Source organism: Mya arenaria, chromosome 11, assembly GCF_026914265.1.
Source record: "Mya arenaria isolate MELC-2E11 chromosome 11, ASM2691426v1".
NCBI classification, from domain to species: Eukaryota; Metazoa; Mollusca; class Bivalvia; order Myida; family Myidae; genus Mya; species Mya arenaria.
In genome coordinates, this window is record NC_069132.1 from 57,458,215 (window position 1) to 57,478,217 (window position 20,003).

General features: G+C 35.2%; 2 protein-coding genes across 4 annotated transcripts in view; one reads left to right on the plus strand and one right to left on the minus strand.

Moving 5' to 3' along the window:
• Nucleotides 1–3,057: 3,057 nt before the first annotated feature.
• On the minus strand, nucleotides 3,058–16,955 carry LOC128208211 (mitochondrial import inner membrane translocase subunit Tim9-like). Of its 2 annotated transcripts, none has more exons than XM_052911673.1 (4): nucleotides 16,910–16,955; nucleotides 12,063–12,123; nucleotides 7,970–8,065; nucleotides 3,058–4,376 (listed from the first exon to the last, which is right to left on the minus strand). In XM_052911673.1, exons 2-4 carry the CDS (start codon nucleotides 12,120–12,122, stop codon nucleotides 4,248–4,250), a joined length of 285 nt encoding a protein of 94 aa, XP_052767633.1. In that variant the 5' UTR covers nucleotide 12,123; nucleotides 16,910–16,955; the 3' UTR covers nucleotides 3,058–4,247. The 2 variants fall into 2 exon arrangements, with proteins under 2 accessions (XP_052767633.1, XP_052767632.1); XM_052911672.1 differs by having other exon boundaries at nucleotides 16,830–16,934.
• Nucleotides 16,956–17,186: 231 nt separating this feature from the next.
• Nucleotides 17,187–20,003, plus strand: part of LOC128207941 (protein TALPID3-like) — a 99,740-nt gene continuing 96,923 nt past the window's right edge. For both annotated transcript variants that reach the window (XM_052911151.1, XM_052911152.1), the window contains exons 1-4: nucleotides 17,187–17,291; nucleotides 18,576–18,610; nucleotides 18,987–19,242; nucleotides 19,456–19,657. In XM_052911151.1, the coding sequence (XP_052767111.1) occupies nucleotides 18,580–18,610; nucleotides 18,987–19,242; nucleotides 19,456–19,657 (489 nt within the window). In that variant the 5' untranslated portion in view covers nucleotides 17,187–17,291; nucleotides 18,576–18,579. The remainder of the gene's footprint in view (nucleotides 17,292–18,575; nucleotides 18,611–18,986; nucleotides 19,243–19,455; nucleotides 19,658–20,003) is intronic.

The following is a 20,003-nucleotide window of genomic DNA, read 5'->3' on the forward strand; positions in this document are numbered from 1 at the left end:
TTCTTGGGGAGAATCCCCCAACCCACCTGCCAAAGCTTTAAACAAACAAAATCAGTTATGCGGGAGGGGCCTAAGTCAAAAGGTTACGTCCCTATGGTACGCCACCTCTAACGTTGATTCCTGGAATCGCATCTGAAAAAAACGTTATTTGCTAGCAATTTAAAGCATTTCAAACATAATTGAGTGTAATTTCATCAAACTTAAATGATATTAGCTTTTATGATAGTCGGTAAGAAAGTATTTCAGACCAAAGTACGGCAACTGATATAGGCGGGATCTCATAATTATGCTCGAGACGAGATCATTCAGTTCTAGTATCTGGGAATTAGTTCTTGGCGAGGCTTGAATCCACGATCGACCTTTTAAATAGGAGGCTAACACTTATATTATCACAAGACAATTCAGTGACTGGTCTTTGTTTAAGAACCATTATGTCGGCTCTTGCTTATGATGCAAGGCATTAAACTAACTTTATCTCGACGGTGGAGAAAGTTACAGGGCCATATGGATCGCTGTGACATTTCCTGGCAATCATGATCCAGTACAGTGTCCATGTTAAGAGGACATTAATGGACCTACTTTCTCGGCTCTGCGGAAGGCAGACGCTGTACATGACGCATGCCATTAAAATACGCTGGTTTTTCCTTGAAAATGAACAGGTTGTTTTTTTTGTTACAAATTCGGCTTGATAGCTTTTATGCGCATTTATTTTCACGTGAAATACGTTAAACTTTGATATCATATATGTAAACATGCTATGTTTATGTGCAAGATATGGTTGCTTGTTAACTATAAAGAAATCTCATTTCCGATTTTGCTTTCGTTGTCCTAACAACAATGCGGAAACATCTGTAATTACGCAATCGTTTCCATGGACCCTGCTGTTGCTTCATGTACTATTGTTTAACTTTCATATTTGATCATTCACATTTTGAAAAAAAAACTATTCGGGCAGACACGCGTTCTCTAGGTAGAACGTACACGGCCATGAGTTTTTTTTGCGAATATATATCCGAAAAATGGTGTATGCACAATAAAGCATATGCCTAGTTGAGGACTTTTTATATTTTTGGTATTCGTAGTTATTTTTAAATTTTATTTCGGTATTTCATTACAAAACGATCGATATAATTAAAATGTATACGTTACCGACTTAGTATTTGCGCTACACATTTCTTGTTACCCGCGGGCCCTGCACCTGTTTTCAATGCAGTGGTTAACCGCTTCGTATGTACACTTTATGTATATCGCTCGCGATACATTTTAAAAGTCCGAACATGCAACATCTGATTTATGATGTAATAGCCGGAAGTTTAGTGCGTGCAAACTATGCACTTTATATATACAGCAAGAACTGTACAAGTCACTGCACCCACTACCCTATTATGCAAATCTTTCACGAGCGTAAACGTGAAATCCAAGCGTTAACAACAAAGTAGGCCATATCGTTACCGATATCGGCATCTGGTTGGTCGGACCGTCTGCAGATCGGCCCAATGATGGCCCGATATTAACGTAATTATTGGGGAGCGAGACAAATCGGCCCCTAAGACGTTTCGGCCCTGCCATTTCGTCCCCTTAATTAAATTGACTAGAGACGTTTCGGCCCCTTACTGATTTTCAACAGAGACATTTCGGCCCCTTAATTTTATTTTATGTTTTATTTTGAATATAAAGAAAAAATATAATTTGTCAAATTTTGATTTCAAAAGAAGTTGTAAATGAGATATATAAATGCACAAATAGACAAATATTCATGAAATACATTGATAAAGATTGATAATTTTTTTTATTTAAGTCTAAAATTAAACCCTTATTTTCTAATATAAAATTAAAAAAAATGTAAGAATGTATTTTGTGACTGTGAAAAATTAATTGATCAATAAAGACTTCAAAGAAAATTTGTCTGAACAATGCATTCTTTGCCAGGCAAACTGCTGTCGTTATGGGTGTGAAAAAGACATTCAAAGACGCATGAATGAATAAGTGTCATTAATTTGTTAATGTTCTTTACAGTTGATTAAAGAAGATTTGAGTAATATAAACAACGTCTCAATTCAAGTATATATATTAATGGGGAACATCTGGATCTGAGAATATGCAGATTATGCCAGCAAAATCATATTGAGGACGAGAAACATTTTCTTTTTCAATGCAATCGTTACAATTAAATTCCGAGCTTTTAATTTTGAATATAGAAATGCATACATAATAATGAAGTTTAGTTGCTGTGTACTTTTTGTCATTTTTTTGGTGACCTGAGTGTAGACGAATAAACTTGTAAGCTTGCAACCAAAAGCAATGGTCAACCATGTATTATTCTATAATTAAAGATTATTTCAAGATTTTTTGAAGTTAAAAGATTTTTCTTTTAACTTTATTTATTTTTTATAAAAAAATCTCATGAATAAATGTCTTTGTTGAGATGTATATTTGTGTTCATGTATAAAGGTATTTTCTTTTAAATCTATTTTGTTATGCATATTTATAGCTTTATGTGAATAATTGAAAATTTAAGTTTATTTTATATATTTAGAAATAAAAAATAAATAAAAAATAATAAGGGCTGAAACGTCTCCGTAATCAGTGGCCGTAACGCCTTTTATTCACTTGATTTTACGTTCATTTGTTTTATTCTTCCATTGTAAATATCTTGAGTATGATGAAATACAGTATTTTATGAAAACAATTGATGTGATTTAATTTTTTTTAACTAAGATTCTTTAAAGCTTGATCTGCATGTCCGCATCTGGCACAGCGAAATGAAAGAAAAACACTGGCACAGTGCGTCAAGTCCCCTATCATAACGGTAGGTGCAGAGAAAAGTGTTTAAGTATCTTACTTTGCTAAATAAAAGTAGACCTAAATATGACATTTATGTGAAGCAGCCAGATATCTGAAAGATTGTAAAATTAATGACAGACCAATGACCGACAGGTGATTAAAGTTATAAAGGCCCGATATCATCATATGTTGCCGACAAAATATCGTTCGGACTTGTATCCGACGGGCAAATAAATATTGTTTACGATATCTATCCAATATGAGATTGCCGGCTGGAAGGAATTCTATGCTTTATTAAACGTTTACAATTTCGGCCATGTAGTTGTACCTTACATAAGCAGTCATTGCCGTAAGGCGTTAGCACCGTAAGTATTACAAGCCTATTGTGCATCACCATCCTACACAACACATGAACATTGTCCATACTGCCAAATCAATTCCCCACTGATTTAAAATCCTCCGTGTTGGTTACTGTCGCACTGGACCCCCTTAAAGTTCCTTGCTGAAGACGGTTTGTATCTTAAATACGGAGGAGGCTTGAACCTGCGATTGCGACTGTTAAGTAGTTTTGCCAGTGCACCACAAACAGTGTGATTGTTTTGTCACATACCATGGTCTGTTTTGACTAATCCGTAACGGTGATGGTCTGTTTTGATTCCCCTGTTATGTTGATGGTCTGGTTTGTCACATCTGTTTTGACTAGTGCTTTTACGCGATGACGAGTTTTGTCCAAAATTCACTTCATACCAATGGCAACAGATTTTAAAATAAAGCTTTCAACACTTCATAAACGTTTTATCATTTCTATATAGTTTCACAATAAAAACATGACAATACAAAATGCATTGTATAAAAAGATCACTAAACTCTAAACTGAACACAATCACTTTGAATTTCTAATTATCAAAATTAAAAATTAATTCAAAAATTACAAAATTAATGCAGTTCAAAAGCCGCTTTGCTTGTATACAGCACTCCTATGGCTTGTGTCCGCCTTTTTCTTTTTATACTGAACACTGCACTTTGACAATATTGCTTATAAAATCATTGCTTGCCAAATTAATTAATTAGGACAGCACATTTCAATTGATTGTTGTAACATTCATAAGAATCGCAACTCATAAGGTATCAATGAGTTTCAATATCATAATTTTGCATTTGTATTTTTCAACCAGAACTCACCTAGAAAATCATTGAAAAAGAGTTAATCTTGAAGTTATACCATATTTTACAATTGATGTCAGTCTGAAATAAATTAACTGGATAAAATCACCAAGGCAATTACAAATGTTCTAATTTTTGAACAGTTTCATTTGTAATAATCATCTTCTTTAGGATACATTCAGGTTAATTCCAGCACTTAAAACTCAACACATGCTGTGTTCTGTAGTTTACCAAGCCATGCATAAATCTGGCTAGAACATCACAATAATTTATTACTCGTCTCTATCTACTGTCCATCATCATTTTGTGAGTGCCTGCACAGCTGCGTTTGGATCCTGCGACCCCATCATTTGGTGCTCCAAAAACCGCTCGGATATTCGTTGCGTCTTCTTTAGGGACTTTTCAACACAGTTTGTGGAACAAGTGGTCTAAAAATAAATACACTCAGGGTGAAGGCAGTTTATTCATGCATATAAGTAATTACAATTGAAAGATTAATTCTACAATAATATACAGGTACAGTTGTACATTAAAATGTATTAAACCTACAAGTTTACACCGAATTATCTTAGCGTTTTTGAGAGGACAGAAATCACTCTTCAAGTTAATTCCTTGGTAGAAAGCAGTAATGGTGTCCTTAAACAAGAGGCCTCCTAGTCATATAGTCATACCCCACCTGTTAGGTGACAGGCAGACACCAATACCACTAGAACCCGAAAAACAATTATTATATACATTATATATAATATTAAAGACGGAATAAATTGCTTCTATATTTTACTAATTAATAAAGAGCAGAACAGATCTGAAAGGATTTTTTTTATTTACACCTACATGTTCTAGTACTAACTGTTTCTCATAAATACAAATAGAATTCCATAACAAGCAAATTCGTTGAATTGATATCCCCTACCTCATTAGGCAAGTTCATGGATTGGAAATGAAAAGTAGGTGGAATATTCCTATATAAGCATGTAATATGGCTGCAGAGAAATGGACCGTTATGAACATTGGATATAAGTTTGAGTTTGTTTGGAATTATTTGAAATAAAAGTTTAATCACATGTGACCCAGTTTTGAACATGTAAAAGAACTAGAGATTGCTTTTTTGAAAAAGCGCATGTCTCCCCCATTGTGTGGTCGTAGGTGAGAAATAATCAATGATGGATCCCAAAATCAATAGGGGCCATCAACTAGTCATGACTAACTGGCATACCAAGTATGAAGTTCCTGGGTGTAAACGTTCTTGAGTTATTGAGCAGAAACCGGTTCTTCACCTCAAGGTCAGTGACCTTGACCTTTGACCAACTGATTGCAAAATCAACTAGACATCATGACCAACCTCACTTCAAAGTTTGGTGAACCTAGATCAAAGCATTCTCCTGATATTGCACGGAAATATTTTTTTACATTAGAGGTCACAGCGACGTTGACCTTTGACCTTGTGACCCCCCAAAATATAGGAGTTTTCTAAACCTCATGATCAACCTCCCTACCAAGTTTGGTGAACCTAGGTCAAACCATTCTCAAGATATTGAGCGGAAATGTTTTTTACATTGGGGGTCGCCGCGACCTTGACCTTTGACCTAGTGACCCCAAAAACAATAGGGATCTTCTACACCTCATGACCAACCTCCCTACCAAGTTTGGTGAACCTAGGTCAAACCGTTCTCAAGATTTTGAGCAGAAATGTTTTTTATATTGGGGGTCGCCGCGACCTTGACCTTTGACCTAGTGACCCCAAAAACAATAGGGATCCTCTACAGCTCACGACCAACCTCCCTACCAAGTTTGGTGAACCTAGGTCAAACCATTCTCAAGATATTGAGCGGAAATGTTTTTTACATTGGGGGTCGCCGCGACCTTGACCTTGTGACCCCAAAAACAATAGGGATCCTCTACACCTCACGACCAACCTCCCTACCAAGTTTGGTGAACCTAGGTCAAACCATTCTCAAGATATTGAGCGGAAATGTTTTTTACATTGGGGGTCGCCGCGACCTTGACCTTTGACCTAGTGACCCCAAAAACAATAGGGATCCTCTACACCTCACGACCAACCTCCCTACCAAGTTTGGTGAACCTAGGTCAAACCATTCTCAAGATATTGAGCGGAAATGTTTTTTACATTGGGGGTCGCCGCGACCTTGACCTTTGACCTAGTGACCCCAAAAACAATAGGGATCTTCTACACCTCATGACCAACCTCCCTACCAAGTTTGGTGAACCTAGGTCAAACCATTGTCAAGATATTGAGCGGAAATGTTTTTTACATTGGGGTCGCCGCGACCTTGACCTTTGACCTAGTGACCCCAAAAACAATAGGGATCTTCTACACCTCATGACCAACCTCCCTACCAAGTTTGGTGATCCTAGGTCATGCGGTTTTCCAGTTATCGATCGGAAACGAAGTGTGACGTACGGACGGACTGACGGACTACCGGACTGACGGACAGGGCAAAAACAATATGTCTCCCCCAGAGAGGGGGAGACATAATTCATCAACGAAAACATTCTGATCACATTTTGTCATATTAGACCATACATAATAGGACTGTGTATTGTCACTCAAATCAAGATACGATACGTATCACGATACGGACTACGCGATTCACGATATATTACATATATATATATTATTTTTTTTTTATGTAGGACTTTTAATGTTTGCCTATTTTGTAAACTGTTGAGCATATCCTTACCAAAACTATATTTTTAATGATTTTATTATTTTGCATCAGCGAAAATAAGTGATCATGTTTGTAGTGTTTCCATTATATTTTAATTCGGCCAGACACAATTTACAAATAACTAGTTTATTGCATTACTTTGCAAAACCAAAGTTCTCCCAAGCTTTGGACTTATATTTTGCCGGCGCATTTCTATAAGGTTTCTCTTTACTACCGGTATTATTTCCTTCCGCCATTCTTGACTTTGCAGACGATTGAAAACTGTCAAAACAGCGAAAGCCACTTCAGCAGCATTTTCGCATACAGCTAGCTCGCAGATTCCAGCTGTTTTCATATCTTTTGTAAATCAAATTCAAAAAAGAAAATGAAATTGCAAATTTTTTAATAATTTTATTTTCATTTTTCATTGTTGTTTGAAAAATAAACCCGGTGTACTTTGATAAGTAAGATAACTAGTTGTAACGTATTTTGCTAGCTCAACATGCTGTTTGAGAAAATGCGGCTGAAGTGGCTTTCGCTGTTTCAACAGTTAAAAACGAAAGTTAACAAATTGACCGGATCATGCAAAGATGTTTGCAAAGTGTTTTAAGCATACAAATCTTAAGTCTAGGTAACGAATCTAACGATATGCGATATACACGATTTTTTATAATGCGATACGCTACAGTATATCTTTGAGTACCGAATCGCGATTTCACGATTCACCGATGAATTGTTACAGCCCTAATATATAATGCCTCTAAAGTGTTCCAAAGATTTTTCTAAGATTTGAGCTAGTGACCTAGTTTTTGACCTAATGTGACCCACCTTTACAAGCGGTCCATATTTCATCCAGGGGTACATCCTGACCAAGTTTAAACATAATCTGACTAATCATAACCATGATATGGTTCCTAACAAGATTTTTCAAAGGTTTGACCTAGTGACCTAATTTTCGATCATATGTGACCCAGTTTTATAAACGTACAAGAGTTCACCAAGGAAAACATTTTGATTAAGTTTCATGAATATATGACCATGTATAATGCCTCTAGTTTGTTCCAAAGATTTTTCTGAGATTTGACCTAGTGACCTAGTTTTTGAACCCATGTGACCCACTTTGACTAGTGTTCGAGATTTGATCAAGGGGAACATTCTGACCAAGTTTGAACATTTTCTGATCAATTCCTACCAAGATATGGTTCCAGATGGAAGGACAGACAGACGGAATGACGGACAACACCAAAACAATATCCCCCTCCCGTATAGTTTGATATTAATATATATTTTTGATATAAATTCAACTAAGGCTTTAAAAAGTAGCCAAGCTATGTGTTATTCTAAGCCCAAACCTCTGACTTGAGAAGACTTCTGGATGTGTAATCATTCACACAGTCATTGAAGCAGCTCTCCACCAGCTTGTTGTACTGACTAATGAACTCCCTTTGCTGCAAGTAAATCATGTTTAAAACAGATTAAGTCGAGACAGCAGGCAAAAAATGAAAATGCTCTTTCATCTTGCTTAGTGCCATGTGGTTAAACTCTATGTACATATGTTAGATGTCAATTTTGGCCATTAACAAAAAACAAAGTAGGTTTTTCTCAGCCACAAGCCAAGGTACCTCATTCTATTTTCTGTACATCATCAAAATTTGACTCTTACTTATATGGTGTTTGTTGGTGCATTTTTTAAAAATGATCTTCACAAAACTTTTAAACAGAAAATCCTTGATTGTCATTGGCCAACACAGAAATGCAAACACCAATTATAACTGCTGCTATTTATATTTATGTCATATCCTCTGATAATGTTTTTTAATCATGCCATTTAAAGTCATAGCCAGTTCCCTAGTATGCTATTTTTTACCAAGGTATATGAAGATTGCTTAGCCAAGCTGAAGAAGAAAACCTCACATAATATTTATCTTAGGCCACAACAAATTGATCATTTGATCTACGGATTTTGCCAAAAAAAAGTAGGAGCGAGCGAGCGAAAAAAAATTAAATTACTTTTTTTTAAATTTAAGGCAATTCAGAGGCGAGCGCAAGGCGAAAAATAAAATAAAAATTAAAAAGTTTATTTCATACTAAATTTATCATGCAATATAACAAGAAATGCTTTTTAATTGCAAACATAGTTTCTTAGTTTAAATAAGTTTCTTAGTTTAAATATAACTGAAAAGGTTTTGATTGTATCACATGAAAATCTGTCTCAATATATAACAAATGGCAATAAGATCCAGTGCTTTACTATTACTTAAGACACTGCCGATTAAATTGTGGGACAACACAATTGAAACACTATTAAACAAATCTGCAAATGTGGCACCGGTCATTATATTAGAGCAGGTGGTGGAATAAAGATGTTTCCCTTTCAAGACCTCTCCTTTACCACGAACCAATGGTTTATAGGTCCGTGCCTTGAAAAACAAAATCATGACACCCTCCATAGCTTCAATGCCCGTAAGAAACAGGCCACTTAAATAACAGGCCACTTTACTACAAATCGATCAAAGAAAACAAGTGGATAAGAAGAAAGAATTGAGAAAATTAAAACAGTCATTTTACTTATAAAAGGTTTTATTTTCTGATTTTACTGATGTTATTTTTATACTGTACATGTACATGTATGTGTAATGCACTAGTCAATTGTAACCACGACCCCCAAGGTCCGGGGAATAGCGGGGACTTTGACCTCCGGTCCAGCCAATCCCGGGTAAAACCAACGGCACTGCAGGGCCACCTGGAAGGTGAAAACATGGCCCATTTCACCGGCTATCTCCGGTATACCCCCGGGGGGGGGGGGGGGGGGGGGGGGGGGGGCATGGTTACAATTGAATGGTGCATAAATACAGACTGTTTCTGAAACATTTACAAGTCCTTCTATTTTTATCAACAAGAGATGTTTGTCAAACATTATGCCCCCTGAGCGCCAAGTTGCCAGAAATATTTGGACAATTGAATGAAATATGCATGGACTGAAATGACAGCTGATTTGTCATTGGATGCATATGAGGCAGGTCATCTACTGGTCATACCTAATCTTCATGTCAAGTTTGATGACCATAGGTCCGGGAATTGTTGAGTTATCAATCGGACAAGCTTTGGTCTTCCAACAGACCGACCGACATGTGCAAAGCAATTATATAACCCCTCTGCTTCGAAGGGGGGCATAATTAAACTAGATGTTCACTGAAAACTGATACTTCAACTCATGCATTTAGTGACATATAAATTTCTACTGTCTACTATATAAGAAAATAAAATATGGACAATCAGAAAACCTTTTTTCAGCTTACAGTCACACTGACCTTGACCTTTGACCCACTGACCTCAAAATCAATAGGGTTCATCTGCTGGTCATGACCAATAAGCCTACCTAGTATGAGGTCCCTGGGTCAAAGCGTTCTCAAGTTATTGATCGGAAACCGTTTTTCATGTTAAGGTCACACTGACCTTGACCTTTGACCTCAAAATCAATAGGGTTCATCTGCTGGTCATGACCAATACACCTACCAAGTATGAGGTTCCTGGGTCAAAGCGTTCTCAAGTTATTGATCGGAAACCGTTTTTCATGTAAAGGTCACACTGACCTTGACCTTTGACCCACTGACCTCAAAATCAATAGGGTTCATCTGCTGGTCATGACCAATAAGCCTACCTAGTATGAGGTCCCTGGGTCAAAGCGTTCTCAAGTTATTGATCGGAAACCGTTTTTCATGTTAAGGTCACACTGACCTTGACCTTTGACCCACTGACCTCAAAATCAATAGGGTTCATCTGCTGGTCATGACCAATACACCTACCAAGTATGAGGTTCCTGGGTCAAAGCGTTCTCAAGTTATTGATCGGAAACCGTTTTTCATGTAAAGGTCACACTGACCTTGACCTTTGACCCACTGACCTCAAAATCAATAGGGTTCATCTGCTGGTGATGACCAATACACATACCAAGTATGAGGTCCCTCGGTCAAAGCGTTCTCAAGTTATTGATCGGAAACCATTTGGTATTCCGACCGACCGACCGACAGACAGACAGACCGACCGACCGACCGACCGACCGACATGTGCAAAACAATATACCCCACTTTTTTCAAAAGGGGGCATAATTATATGAAACTGAGAAATGCATTTTAGAATTTAAAAAGTAACTCACGAAACATGTTCATTTGTTGTAAGTCGAGTGTCCGTGTATTTTAATATAAGTTTTGAACTCAAAATCTGATTTAGTTATTATTTAACACTAAATCTTGAGTACAAAACAATGAATTACTTAAAACACACCTAAATAATTATTGCCTTCGGCGCTGTGAAACTGTTGTTGTTTACTGAAGACTATAATCCATTGACTATGACACTGATTTTCAATTAAAAATGTGTATTTTACATTAACGAAAACTGAAAGTATCCTGCAAATTAATACCGGAAATAGATAACAACGGTACGTCCTGCAAAATATTCCCGACAAAAAAGACTGTCAACAAATATCGGCTGTTTTGCGGTTACCCGGACCTGAATTTGTCCTGACACGAGGAAAGTTTGCTCGCGGAGAATGTTTTTAGTTTAGTTTTAGTTTATTAACAAATACAATAGACAATATGTCCATGAGTATACATTTACAAATAGATAATTATATGCATGTAAGTAATCAAATGGTTAAATAAATCACCAATGATCATATAAATAAATATTCATGTTTCATGTCATAATAGAGACACAATATAGCATTATGTACATGTATATGACAGCGAGAGATCATTGTGTACATGAAAAACACATATTATTCATAGTAATAATGGTATTGGTTTCTAACATTAAATGCCTTATGTATATACATAGCTAAATTTCTATTCACTTTAACATTGTCCGATTGCATTAACTCAAAGTAAAGCATGGAAATACCTTCAAAAAAAGGCGAGGTCGACGTTGCAGGTTCAAATTTTAAGTAAAAAAATACTTCAGAAAATAGAGGAAATTCAGAAGTAAAAAAAAAATAATATGCGCGGCCAAATAGTAAGTGCGGGCGCAAAAAAAGTTTTTTTTTTTTTTTTTTTTTCGTTTTTCGAATTTTAGGTGCGGCAAATCCGACGAACAAATGATCAATTTGTTGTGGCCTTAGGGAAAAGTCAGAGTATCCTAAAATTTTTGCATGTGTTTCTGATCATTTGACCAGTACTGGAAATATTGAACTGTGACTTGAAATTAATTTGTGTGTAAAATAAATGTTGTCAGTAATCAGCTGGAGTACAAAAGCTGTGTTTCTAACATCAAAACTCATACATCTATAAGTTTATAAAGATATGCAAGAAAAAGTCTCAATCAGGTGTTTCCGGATCAGATGGGAAAATCCAACCCTCAGCAAGTTTTGTTATAAGCTTCTGCATCTTTAGGCGGATTTCCCATCTGGAGCGGAAACACTTGAAATATACTTAAAATTGTTTATACCTGCTTCACAATGTCTTCAATCTGGGGCATTTGCTGTGTTCCTTGCTGAAGGGCTGCCATGCTGAAATATGTAATTTTATGTGTGATTTGTTTGGCTTAAAGAAACAAATAAGAACTAGAAAAATAAATCATTCTGACATGATAACCGAAATGAATGTACAGTAGAAACTCACTAAACTGGACAAGGTCCCGACTGGGCAAATTTTCTGGTTTAGTGAGAATTTAATGTACGGAGTAAGAACCAAAATATTAACTGAGTTAAAATAAAAACAACTCCCTAAAATGACCACTTCATTACCAATCAAAGTTCTTGATTTGAGTAACAAACAAACAAATTATCCGATTATCTGTAATTTAATGCTTGTTAAGTATGTTTGATGTCTGTGGTTTGATAGTTTAATTAAAGCACCGCTCTAATTTGATTCAATAATAGAAGTCTTTACATAAAACAACCCTCCAAAATGATCACTTAATAACCGTCTTTATTTTCTGCAACAAACAAATTAATGTTTTTATCAATTTTCTTTTCACATGTTTGATTATCCACAGCGCAATCATCATTATTGATTATTGAGTTAACACAACATCACAGGTGCAATATTTAACGACGCACCGGCTGTCAAAACAAAGCGACACGCGATTCGCGAATTCCTAATACACAAAATCATTTTGACATGTTGGAACAAATATATGTCCGGTTTTGTGAGTTAAAAATACGCTGACAACTAACACACTAATTTTTATCGATTTTTTGTCCGGTATCCGGAATTCCAGGGTTGCGGTTTTGTAGGGATTTTTTTACATTAAAAATAGAAGGGGAAAACCAGGACTCTGAAAAAATTCTGGTATCCCGGGTGGAGTTCCGGTTTAGTGAGTTTCTACTGTACATGTTCTTTTATTCCATTAATGGTTATTACGGCATGAACAAATAAAAATTACATCCTACCATAACCAACTACAATAACTGAACATACTTAACTTAAAAATGTAGAGCACAGTTGTATTACTATTAGGATAGGTGAGAGCTTTAGGGTTTGATTGGTACTCTAGCAGTGCACCTAAAATCATATTTTTATAGACCTACAGAAACTTAAATGGTTCTGAAGTAAGACATCTAAGTTTAAAGTAAACCCCCTCTCTATGTTGGAAAGGTATACCGGTAGTAGAAATTTCTCTTGCAGTTATGGTATGTTTCAGATACATGATAAAGTGATACATAACCTATAAGTATTGTTTGGTCTTTTAACAGCACTTATTTTAGCCAAATAAATTATATTGTCTTTTCTGTGCCAGCTGCTGAACAAGATCTTCAAGTTTTCAACATATTTGGCCTGAACAACATTTTGTGCCAGATGATTTCACATTAAGACTACAAGAGAAAAAAACTGATATAGGGTTAATGTGGTTCTACACCTTGTTCAGTTCAGCCAATCTTACATTGTAGAGAATATTTTCAGTAAATGGAAGTTGTTTGGTTGCACACAGTCTCTAGTATTTCAATAGAATCAATATGTGTTTGCCTATTCCACATGTGCAGTATATAATCCCACTTGGACAAACTATCAGGGATGTGATTGACCTGGCAGCTGGAGGGCTGAAACCATTTCGGCCATGGGTTCTTGGGGGCACTTATGGGGTCAAAAGCACACTGTTGTAGAAGAAAAACTGCCTTTTTAGAAGCTCTTTTTAGGGGTTCTTCCGACTTTAAATTTGAATATCAACTCTAACAACCAAAAGCACTCTGGTCACTTTTTAAATCTGCTAAAAATAAACAAACAAATTTTTTTTTTTTTCTGGGGGGTCCCTGGGACCATTAGATCCGCGAAATTCCGCGTATCCGCGAACAAATCACATCCCTGACTATCTAATCTTTCCTGTAGAACTTGGGAATTGGATATGGCTACATACAACTAAGTATCATTCGCAAAATACATCGCAATACTTCTTACAATCTCTGGAATATCATTCACATAGCTGATGTACATGATATGTCCAAGGACACCTCAGGAGCGCAACCCTCCACTGTTCATAGCCGAGGTACTGCCTTTTACTGACACAGTGTTTTATATCTATTAGAAAGTCCTTCAACATACTGTGACATAAAATCTCCATAAATCATTGAAGTCCTGATCAACAGAAGCTGTTTGAGAGAAAAAAAATTGGAAAATATTTTATATTCTCTATCCATACATGTGAACCTTTTGCAATGAAAGAGAGATATATTTAGGTCTCAAAAGCGGTAGTTTGTGTTCAAAAGCGGTAGAATTTATAATTTCTTTATTTTTCAGTCAAAAACAATGATGGATACAAGGCCATCCTTAAAAAATTGTATGTTTGCTGTAACGCTACCCATCATTTTTACAGTGAGTAGGTAGGTAGGGATTTTTTTTTTTCCCATTGTGTGCCTTAAATTACTCAGTAAATAAGTTTCTTATCATTTCAGATTGCTTTACACTTCATTTTGGACAGACCTCATCCATTAATCCATTATCATGTAGTACAGTGTGATGACTATCATCAGACATCATCCTCATTTGGACAGATCCCATGGACACAGACTTAGATACTTCATCAGTGTGTCTACATAGTTGTACAACAAACTCTTAGGATTACAATATAAATAGTTACAGAACATTATAATAATAAATTTGGTATTTATAATGAACATCCAAAATAAGTTTCCTGTTAATAAAGTCTAATGCATTGCATCATTTTTGTTTATTGGCTTTGTTTGAGTAACATTTTTAGAAACCTACTCACAATGTTCCTGGGCAATCTCAGTCATCCTGAGTACATTGAATGTAAACAAAAACTTGATATTTGTTACTATTTTTAGATTTTCGGAAAATACGCAATAAATATGTCATGGTTAATGTCAGTGTTTTTGCTAAGAAACAGAAGTAATATTAACTCTGACTTGTAAAAACAAGTTTATAATCAGAAAAGCTGCTAAAAAATCAAATCAGACTGCCAAAACAGGTCCGAGTGTAAGTGCAGACGACTTCAGAATTGTGGATATCAATTTTCCTGCCAAAATGTCGTAAAATTTTATACACTGTAGATAATTAATAACACCTTTGAAAAGTTGTTTTCTTTGATGTTTTGACAGTTATTTTTTATATTTATAAAATGCTGATTAGTAGGATACCAATTAACAAAGTATATGCTGATTAGAGGTCTTTTGTACCTTACTGGTTACTAAGCAACGATCTTGGACGAAGTGTGAAGTGATTTGAATAGTGGTTTATTCCACCATGTTCTTTAAAGTGACAGATTAATATGGTATTTTAGCATGGCATTAGAAGGTTCTCAAAAGCGGTATATTTTATCTACCGCCAGTAGAGTTCACATGTATGCTCTATCTCAACCAATTATATTCAATGACACAGTCTGAGTGACTATGGTTGAGTTGCATGGGTCACGGACACTACGGACCATGGACATTACAGACCAGACATTACAGACCAGATTTAGGGACATTACGGACCAGATTTAGGGACATTACGGACCATCTTCAAAAACTTACGGACCATGATTTATAATGTTTTTAAACATTTTTTTTTAATTTATTCACTCATTGGTCTTAAATTTGTTAATAAATACTTTAATATAATTGCTCAGTATGACAATTATCTTTAATGTAACTGAAAAATCCCATGAAATTGATGTTAAACATCAATGTATTTTTAATAAAATATTATAATAATGTGTATAATAACGAACGAAATATGTGTTTATCTTATAATTGTTAATGTGAATATTAATGTTTTCATATGTGATCGATTGCTTTCTGAAATAAACTTTTGATCGTCATATTTGTTTGTTTTCCGTTTCATCTGTTTTAATGAAAGGTTCAGTGAAAGTGCGCAGTCACAATGGGTTTTCACACATTTATGATTGCCAATTAAAGGTTGTCAGTATAATGTTTGTTTCTTTTGTAATATACCGCCGATAATTACGGGTACAATTATAACTAATAGACACTAATAAAGGCAACAGAAATTGCCAGTTTTAAACATCAGTTTGCAAGAACTGCAACAAACACTGATATGTTCTTATATGTGCTCGATTTATTTTGGGAAATAAACTGTTTTGGAAAATATTTCTGCTCGATTTATTTTGGGAAATAAACTGTTTTGGAAAATATTTCTTCTGTTGCTTTTAACTGATTTTACTGCCAATCTTTCAAATTTTGTTCATTATTTTTCAAATAATTGTTATAAATACATAGGTCTTTAACACCTTTTGGAATTTTATATTGAACCATTGATCTATTCGAACTTAACGGGGTTTTCACAGTTATATGGAAGATATAACGTCATACTGAGCACTCATATTCAAGTATTTATTAACAAATTAAAAACTAATGAGTGAATAATATAAAAAAAATATGTTTAAATCATGGTCCGTAAGATTCCGAACATGGTCTGTAATGTCCCTAAATCTGGTCCGTAGTGTCCCTAAATCTGGTCCGTAATGTCCATGGTACGTAGTGTCCGTAATTCAGTTGCATCACATTACACATACCATTTTTTTGTTAATTCTAGTACTGTATATGTATCAGGGTGTATACAAAGTATTGAATTCATTATCAAGAGTACACACAAGATTGTAACTCGATTACCTATCCTCAAACTACTGTAATGTAGATTCATTTGGGGGCGAAAGGTCACGAAGTTCGACTAGATATGAGGGCTAATGTAACTTAGTCCAAACAACAGCAATCAAGCATAGAAAAATAGTAAAGACAAAGGTTTATATACAAACCTGCATATGTAAAAAACAATAGACAATAAACTATTGATATTAAACTCTGAGAGTACTGTTTACTCTTTAAATAAACTCACATGTTTCAGGACAAGTTTTGACAAGGTCAAACGTAAAGCGGTCAAAGAGTATGATGAAAGACCTAATCTGATTGGCCTATTTAATGTCGCTAAAATATTAATTGCCATTTGTCAGCAAATTCTTATACCGTTTATTAATGAAAGCCAAGTTTAAAATACAGCTACAATAACTTAATGCAACAGTGTAAAATTGTACTCAATCGATTTTAGTAATCACTATCCATTTACGACATATTTCGGAAAAACCTAAACTTGGCCAATGAAATTGCCTTTTACATAAACATTCAAAAGATTTGTTTAGACATGGAAGCAAAAATCCAAAACATTTAAAATCATTTACTCATTTGATGTGACAGTAACGCATCTCATGTTTTCATCGCAGGTAAATGCAACACTTTATAATTGATGTATTTGCAGTGTATGAAATTACAGTGCTCTTTTATTTTTCTGCCCTAAAGTGCAATAAACAATTGATAAATACATATTACAGACTTCAACAGATAGATGTTCTACACTTTTCGCTTGTTCAAACTTCAGCTGTGAAAGTTATTTCAGTATTAAAAATATATATATATATATATATATATATGAAAGAAATTTTCATTCAAGTAGAACAACATAAACTTAAAACAAAACTCGGGATGAGAGTTCAGATTTCGATTTTCAAGGTAGGCATCTAGCTACAATAATGAGCGATCAGGGATACTTTTTTTATTATTTTGACATTTCATGTGTATCCCTGTTTTAGGTGGACTAGGTAGGCATCCTGTCAGGAGTTTGCTTTAGCCAAAATAACATGGACATATTTGATTACGATTTTTTATATGGCAAATCCTTCACATACAAGTTGTTTGGTCACCTTATTTGGCCATTCATATTGATTGGGATTCTGGGTTAATTCATATCATGTCTATAGAAGATCATTTAAACAAGCATATTTTCCCTTATTTAAATGTTATATATATTAGTAGCCACAATAATGCACATATAGAGAACTTTTTTAACATTTGGATATTCGTTTTGTTCCCTAAATGCCACAAGCGGACTGATTCATACCAATGTAAAATATATTCTTCAACTGTAACTCCACAATATTTAACACTGTTAAATAAAAACACATAAGTTAAACATAAATTATTTTTAGCCATTACCTTTCTCTAATTACACTTGTGTGTTTTATGAAACAAAAATTTAGATTGATCTGTCAACAAAGCACCACATTTTTTAACTATCTAGCAGGTGCCCGTTATCTTTCCGCTCAATATACTTAGCACTGGGATCTGTCATTCTTGGCTTGGAAAACAAAAAGTGAGATATGGATGCGTTGAGCCGCTAACACAAAAATCGTCAAAGACTCTGAAGCAGAGTGTTAGGTGTTTTTTACTCCTTAATGTCAACACATAACGATTTATACATGAAGGGCACCTGCAGTTCACATATGCAAAACTGTTGTCTGCAACAATAAAAACTTTGTTTATCAAAGTTGTTGAAAGAGGTAAAACCTGTTTTTTAATGGATTTAATAATGGTCTATAATAAACTTAACAAAATACACTTATATCAAATTATATTTAATAAAAAATACCTCGGAGGAAGGTAAAAAAAGAATTATTTTTTGTTGTACAGTGAAAAAAAGTCACCATATTTTGATTGGTTTTGTTCTTCAGAAACATGTCTGGAACAGAAGTGGAGCCTAGATCAGGTAATAAACATCAAGTAGCTTTGATTTAAGTTTTTGTCATGACTTGAAACTTGATGAGTGTAGTTAGACTAAGTTAGTGTTGGTTACACTTTTTTTAGCCTTTAGCACCAGCTTGTGGATATCTTGGTTTTTGTGGTTAATTCTTGTGATGTTTTTTTTTCCAAATTTATATAACTCCAATGATTAAGATAAGTGGGTTTTTAATTTGATTTTAAACTTGCATAAAATAAATCCCCTCTCCAAAGATAGCATTACAATATAAAATTTCTTAAAAGTATAAGACACCTGCTGAATGCAAAATATTTTTATCTGTCTAATTCCAACTAATACTGTCAGACTCACTGTTCTTGATTACATTTTCATATCCTTGCTTCAGGTAACACATCACATGACAGCCGTGATTCAGGTGGCAGTGGGCCAGGTGGCCAGAGGAGCATGCTGGAGCTCCTCAGTATAACAGACGCTGCTGCTAAGGCTGTGAACAAGTCCAGCCACTCTGCTAGCAGTCATGGTTCGCTTCAGTCCCAGCATACAGACCCGCTGGCTCAATCCAGTCATTCTGCTCACAGTCAGGGCTCTAAGAGATCACAGCAGGAGGACCCTTTGACCTTCTCACAGCAGCTTAGTGATAGGTTAGCAGTCATTAAAATTAGAAACTGACATTCAAACCAGATTTTTAGAATTGTTATATTTGCCAAAAGATAAAAAATACTTGCCACAATCTAACTATGGGACAGCTTTTGTTTATACACATGTATTCACAGCTTGACTTGCAGTGGTTACCTTGTTGACTTAAAGTTTCCCAAAATTAGGCTTTGAAAACTTTTCTCTATATTCTCTTTTAGGTCAGAGAAATCACTGGGTTCTGTCAGGTCAGGAGTCACTGGTGCCTCAGCAAGGTCTCATGTGAGTGAGGTATCGGTGAGGTCACATGTCAGTGCGGCTTCAGGGACGTCATCAAGGTCACATGTCAGCGCGGCCTCGGGGGCTTCCACCCACAGTGCTCGGTCTGCATTGTCCCAGGCTAGCAGGCAGTCTGCTTGCAAGGTGGGTTACATGACATAATCTTGTAATAGATTGTTTGTTTTGATTTATATACTTTAACATAAAAGAATTAAAACAACAACAACACTTTTACAGTGTTAAATATATGATGTCAAATTGATGCAATAGCTATGCATGAAGAAAATAAAAATGAATATCACAAGTAATTTTCTTAAATTGCTTGGTCTTCAATTTAGGCCAAAGCTGAATATTTCAAGAAAATGTCTAGCATTTAAAACTGGATTGACAGAATTGTCCAGAATACATGCATTTGTAAGGCTGTGGAACAAGCACTAGTTAATTTATTTCTACATTAATAAAGAATTATTTCTACATTAATAAAGAATTA

Bases quoted from the DNA above. Each gene is read 5' to 3' on its own strand.
- LOC128208211 (XM_052911673.1), bottom strand. From the start codon at position 12,122: ATGGCAGCCCTTCAGCAAGGAACACAGCAAATGCCCCAGATTGAAGAC. The intron at 8,066-12,062 runs GTATAAACAATT...ATTTACTTGCAG, and splicing joins TTGAAGACATTGTGAAGCAG to CAAAGGGAGTTCATTAGTCA. The intron at 4,377-7,969 runs GTTTGGGCTTAG...ATTTATTTTTAG, and splicing joins GAAGTCTTCTCAAGTCAGAG to ACCACTTGTTCCACAAACTG.